This window comes from Leguminivora glycinivorella, chromosome 2, assembly GCF_023078275.1.
Source record: "Leguminivora glycinivorella isolate SPB_JAAS2020 chromosome 2, LegGlyc_1.1, whole genome shotgun sequence".
In the NCBI taxonomy this organism is placed as follows: domain Eukaryota; kingdom Metazoa; phylum Arthropoda; class Insecta; order Lepidoptera; family Tortricidae; genus Leguminivora; species Leguminivora glycinivorella.
The window spans coordinates 22004363-22010362 of record NC_062972.1 but is presented as its reverse complement, the minus strand read 5'-3'; the positions used below and the strand labels follow the sequence as shown (position 1 = coordinate 22010362).

The following is a 6000-nucleotide window of genomic DNA, read 5'->3' as shown; positions in this document are numbered from 1 at the left end:
TATTTAAGCTTTGTTTACCTAATATTGTTCAATACGCTGTTAGTATTTTTCCTACCGTAAAAGATTATGCTTAAAGATTCAGGCCTAGCCTGGGAATAGGCCCGTGTCGGATATTTCTGCGGCCGCGGACATGACTTACGTTTACGCGGTACTTACGTTTAGATTTGTTTTATATGGCATTAACGGGACGGAGGTTTAGCGAATACCATATCACTAGCTCGAAGAACTTGTACCATTACTCCTATGTTCTTCAAGATTCCTTATATGCCCTGCCAGCACCAATTTATTGACTCTTTCTGTAGTTTGGGGTTGGAAGTTTATACCTTGAGTAATGCTTTGGAAACTGATTTTTGGTATTATATCCATGTCTTTATAATCTATCTACCTAAATTACACTTGAAATAGTAGCTCTTGTTATTCGATTTATTTAAAATTAACGAAAAATCGTTAAAATATAATGTTTGTTTACATGTCATTTTTTGACATTTTCCACTTCAAGTTCACATGGTAGTGGGCGTAATTGTCGTGCACGTAGCCAATACTGGCAACATAAAGTTCTTGAACAGCAAAGTGTGGAAAAGAGCCACTTTGCTCCCTCCTCACAGGGAAGAAAAGTAGCCTTTCCGAGTGGGTGAATAATGCCATATCGTTTTGAATTTCCTATTTTTCACACTTTTATCGTAGTGTATGTACTATTTCTATCGTACAAACATACATACTGTAGGTATTATAAGGAATACAGGTGCAATTGTAGTTATCTTGAGTAAATTACAGTAGCACGAGTATCATACGTATGGCCCGTATGGGTTAGTTTAATCAAGTTGATTGTAGATGTTCTAGTTTATTTATTATGCACTGTTCTCAAAATAACAAATTGGAAAATGTTGACGAAAAGTTACTTCGCCAAATACCAACTGTTGATAAAATCGGATCAGATAAAGACAAAACCGAAATTCCGAGAAAAACACTCACTGAAAAATTAAAATGTTTGAGATCTAACATAACTGTGGAACCCATTATGGCTGGTATGATCTTACCGGCGGCTCTGGGAAAACTCGCGACCCAAAATTTAAATTTGGCTAAAGCTTGTCTCGTGAAACTAAATTATGGCCCCGAAATATGTAATCCTTTAATCGATAAGAATGGCAGCAACTTGATTGAATACGAGCGAGAAGTGCAGAAGGTAATTTCATCGGTAGAAACATGGAGAAGCATAATTCACACCGCCTTGCCAACGCTCGTTGTCATGTTCATGGGGGCCTGGAGCGACAGAACTGGCAACCGAAAAATCTGCATGTTGCTTCCTATTTTCGGAGACTTACTCATGACTGTAAGCAATATAGTGAGCAGTATTCTCTTCTATGAGATCCCCGTAGAAGTTACGATGCTCCTAGAAGTATTATTCCCGGCTATTACCGGGGGTTACGTAACGTCGTTTATTGGAGTTTTTAGCTATATTAGCGACATTTCTACTCCAGAGACTAGAACGTTTCGTATTGGCATGGTGAACTTGTGCCTAACAACCGGGATACTCATAGGAACTAGTTTGAGTGGACTCCTACTGAAATATTGTGGTTATGTGGGTACATTCGTAATATCTGGCTGTTTATATTTAATGACAATGATATACGGATATGTTTGTTTAAAAAGTAATACAAATCCCGCTAAAGTGGATATCAAAAAGGTAAAAATTAAGGTTTTCCTAGGTACTTATTTATTGGTTTACACAAATTAACATGAACTAAAGACCTATCTACTTATCGAATTTGCTTTCCAGTTCAAGTTTTCAGAGTTGCTGTCTCTGCAAAAAGATACCATATCTGTCGTCACCAAGAAAAGGCAGGGTGACGTAAAATTGATGATTACCCTGCACTTATTAGTTGTTGCTATTCTTTTTGGAGCCGGCCACGGTATGTACACTTTTGAATTAAAATTGAAAAAAATAAATTGAGTTTTTTATTCATATTGATACATACATACAATCACGCCTGTATCCCATAAATGTGGTAGGCAGAACACATGAAACTACTAAAGCTTCAGTGCCACTCTTGGCAAATAAGGGGTTGAAAGAAAACGAAACTGTGGCAACTGTGGTATTCATATTGATCTTGTACGTTTATGACATTCAATTGAGTAGGTACCTACAAGAAACATGTTGAATACAAACATAGATAAATAAAAAGTCTGTATTCCCAAAAGTGGTATGCAGGGCACATAAAACTGCTCAAGTTTCATTGTTCTATCTGTAGTGACTAGTACGTAGTGAGAGATTTGATTTCGTAATTTTTTTAGGGGAACACATAATTACTTACCTATTTGTACGATATCGCCTCAATTGGGATGCAGTCAAATACAGCATGTATTCGACATACAGTCACATATTGCATGCAGTGGGTGAGTAAAGTACCTACATAGGATTAGGTAAATGTGGACTTTATTTCCCAAGTGTTAAAGTAGAACATCACATGGATATAAAAACAGTTTTATCCAGATAACACTACAAAGTTAAATTAATTACGTTATACTATAATAAGTACTGTTACTGGCTAGTTGGACTGTGTGATCTTTTTTTCTTAGACTAATGCTTTGCCTTAGCCTTCTAGAGATAACTCATTGCTATATCTACAAGTTTAATCAACATGCGTGAAATACTTACGAACAACAAGACTAGGGACCTAAGTTCCGCTTTTGCATGTGTCTTTACTTTGGTTCCAGCTGTTTTTTTGTCAATAAGCATATTGAGCAAGCGATGGGGCGTGGATGACCCCGTGCTCTGTCTCATTTCAGTTACGAGCAAACTCATGGGTTTTATTTACATTAATTTCGTCCGAACTGATTTTCAAATGTATTTAGGTAAGTTAGCCCTAGATACATTTAGGTACACATACATATTTACAAACTTGCTAAACAGCAATATAACTTCTAATCAAGTATTCACACTCGATCGTTCGTCGAAATTCATTTAATATGGAGCTTCTGAAGAAAATTTTTTCGTTGTTTTTTTTTTGCAGTTCCTATAGTACAATTTTTGAATGCAACCACTTACACTGCATTGCGTTCAATGACGTCAAAATTAGTACCTAGTGAAGAATTAGGTATGTTCCGTTTATTGGCGACCTAATAGAATTTTAGTATGTTAGGTGAGTAATAAGTTCTATCATGTTTCCAGGCAAAATGAATTCTTTATTCAGTTTAATGGAGGCCCTGTCTGCGCTCGTGTTCGACCCGTTGTATGCGACCATATACGCCCAGACTGTGAAGCAATTTACAAGCGCGGTGTATGTGTTTAGTGCTGGAATGACAGTGCCCCCTATTATCATGTTAATGTACGTTTTTACTGTCATATTTAAACCTATCTTTCAGAGCCTAACAGGAACAATAAAACAAGAAATGACAGGAGGCCGAATTTTGAACTTGGACCGCTGGATATAGTGTGTTTCGTTCAATAATATGTCCACTACCTACTAAGACATTTGAATTCGAATCTGTTCGGGAATGTATGCGACCCTATTAATTTTGTGACGCTTCTCTTTCCGCATTTCCAATATCTAGCGCCCATACTTTAAAAGAGTACCTATTTCGTTTTTTCCACAGACTTTAGAGTGACGAAATGAAGTTCGAAAATCGACTTCCATGTCTTATTTAAGTAGAAGGATTCTAGCATAACACACATTAATTGTCTTTAATGGTTTACGTGACCGATGATAACCTTAATTATTTATTTTACAGTGTAACGTTGCACGTACATGTTTTAATTATAAGCTTTAATTTTATTATTTTTACAATTTTAATTATAGTTGCATGAATTATTTTAATCAATTATTATTTTTATTATTTATTTTAATCAACTAACTATTTATTTTTACAAATTTAACAATCAATTTTATATTTACATTAATTATCTTATTCTACTTTTCTATTTTAAAGTACGACTAAGAATAAAATAAAATAATTATGTTTTAAAAAACCTCTGTAATAGACATCGCAAGGTTAATCCGACCGTCCATGCGCTATTCGTATCAACTGTACTACGACCGGTCTGAGCTGACGTCACGGAATAATCTGGAACTGGCGCGAGCGCTGCCCCGCCGCGCCGCCCAGTCATCAGTCCGCGCCAGCCGCCAAACGTTACGCACGTACGTACCGTCGCGCACACGGGCCAGCCCGTGTCGTCTCGCGCGCTGTACAAATTATAATTTTAATTATTTTCTGGTGGGCGCGGACACCTGCAAATTTATTTAATTTAAATATATTCGGCGACGTAATCGCGAAATAACGAGTTCCCGCACCCACGTACTGGTAAGTGCAAAGTGTTGAACGTTATTTTAAAAAATAGTACATAGTGTAATTTTAATTCTAATGTGAGCTCACTTGTAATTATCTTTTGTTAACAGTGTTAAATGCTTAATTTAAATTATTCATTCCCATTTTATGCTAAACGCTTTTAGAGGGAATGACTTTGCAATTTCCTTTGTTCTGTTAGTGCTAAGTAATGTAATGGCGGGTACGAATAAGTATGTGTGCGTACCTCCTTCTTAATTTAGTCACTTTCTTTGTTCTTTCTTCCTTACTTCTGTGCTTTTCCTTGCTGTGCTTGTAACTCCGCTCTGATTTGTGAACACAAACACGCTATCTGCTTATGCACTTATGCTGCTGGTGCACCGGCTTATTCTTGGTCTCACCTTCATCATCATCATCATCGTCACAGGGTGTTCACCTATCAGAGCGAGCAAGAACAAGGTCTCATCACTAAGACTATGCGTGGAAATTTACAGGGTGCGCCGTTATTTTTAAAAAAGAAGACCGTTCGGCCGACGTGTCACACCGTCACCAGCATCCACACACACAACATCCAGACGGCTGGGTTGGAGCCTGAGTCGTTCGCCCGCCGTCGCCCCTGCTCCTCTTCAGCGCTGGCCCCCACACCTGCTGCGGACCACCGTCATAACCACCAGCCAGGGCAGTACCGCTCCGCGGTGGCAAATTTTAGACCCGGGCCTTGACCACCCACGACCCTATTTCAAATTTTAGTTTTTATTTAATAAATTATTTTTGTTAACGTACTGGTAGAATTTTATTTATGTCCTATCAGTCCTAGACGTTACAACAGATGGTTTATAATTAGGAACCGTTACAAGCAAAAGCATCGACCTGTTGAACTAGAGAACTTGCCAAATGAATCCGATCTTCCTGCCTAGCTAAGTGGACATGGGTAATATTTTCAGATAATAAAGCCAATCTGTAATGTAAATGTAACAAAAATTAATGATATTTAACACTTTCGCTACCAAGAACCCGACTGTCGGGCACACCGCTCGTAGAAGCGTAGCCGATTACATGGGTTTCCCCGTATGTAGCGAAAATGTCGTAGCGCCGCGTAGAGCCCGGTTTCGAAAGTGTTAACCCACGACGCAAAAACGACGGGGTGTTATAAGTTTGACGTGTCTGTCCGTGTGTGTGTGTGTGTGTGGCATCGTGGCTCCCGAACGGATGAATCTATTTAGATTTAGTTTTTTTTGTTTGAAAACTGAGTTAGTAGGGAGTGTTCTTAGCCATGTTTCCTGAAAATCGGTCCACTATGTCGAGGGTTTAATCAAAATTTTAATTTTGTGGTTAGGTTATTTAGACATGTTATTAATATTTGGAACTCTGGTAATAAAAGTAAAAATATATATATATATATTGCATATTTATTTAAAAAAAACATTTATCCACATTTATTACAGTACAATGACTAAGTAACTATCTACAGAGATCCTAAACACAATAAGAAAACATTTATAATGGCAAAAAACTTACGTCCTACAAAATGGTTTTACCAATTTTTGTCCATAATTTTATGGCTGTACTTATCTATGCCTACTAGCCTTTAAGGAGTTAAATTATCATTATTTCAAAAATTTACTACCTAATCATAGTAGGCGGAAGATCATTTTGCAATTTTGTAAAAATACGTTTCGTACGTCTTAATTTATTAATCATATTTGTCCGTATTTAGCG

At 37.3% G+C, this 6000-nt stretch overlaps 1 protein-coding gene and 1 long non-coding RNA gene across 2 annotated transcripts; both read left to right on the top strand.

Annotated features, from left to right (window-relative positions):
* The first annotated feature begins 850 nt into the window (after window positions 1-850).
* LOC125238864 (proton-coupled folate transporter-like) lies at window positions 851-5271 on the top strand. The gene is made up of 6 exons (XM_048146336.1): window positions 851-1684; window positions 1778-1910; window positions 2293-2394; window positions 2716-2853; window positions 3170-3326; window positions 5111-5271. The coding sequence occupies exons 1-6, from the start codon at window positions 851-853 to the stop codon at window positions 5196-5198; spliced, it is 1452 nt and encodes a 483-aa protein (XP_048002293.1). The 3' UTR covers window positions 5199-5271.
* LOC125240460 lies at window positions 3844-5063 on the top strand. The gene is made up of 2 exons (XR_007178632.1): window positions 3844-4299; window positions 4776-5063. It is a non-coding gene; the product is annotated as an uncharacterized LOC125240460 (long non-coding RNA).
* Window positions 5272-6000: the final 729 nt, after the last annotated feature.

Excerpts from the sequence above, each read along its gene's own strand:
- LOC125238864 (XM_048146336.1), top strand. The coding sequence starts at position 851 with ATGCACTGTTCTCAAAATAACAAATTGGAAAATGTTGACGAAAAGTTA. Across the intron at positions 1,911-2,292 it reads TCTTTTTGGAGCCGGCCACG|GGGAACACATAATTACTTAC; the intron begins GTATGTACACTT and ends TAATTTTTTTAG. Across the intron at positions 2,395-2,715 it reads TCACATATTGCATGCAGTGG|CTGTTTTTTTGTCAATAAGC; the intron begins GTGAGTAAAGTA and ends CTTTGGTTCCAG.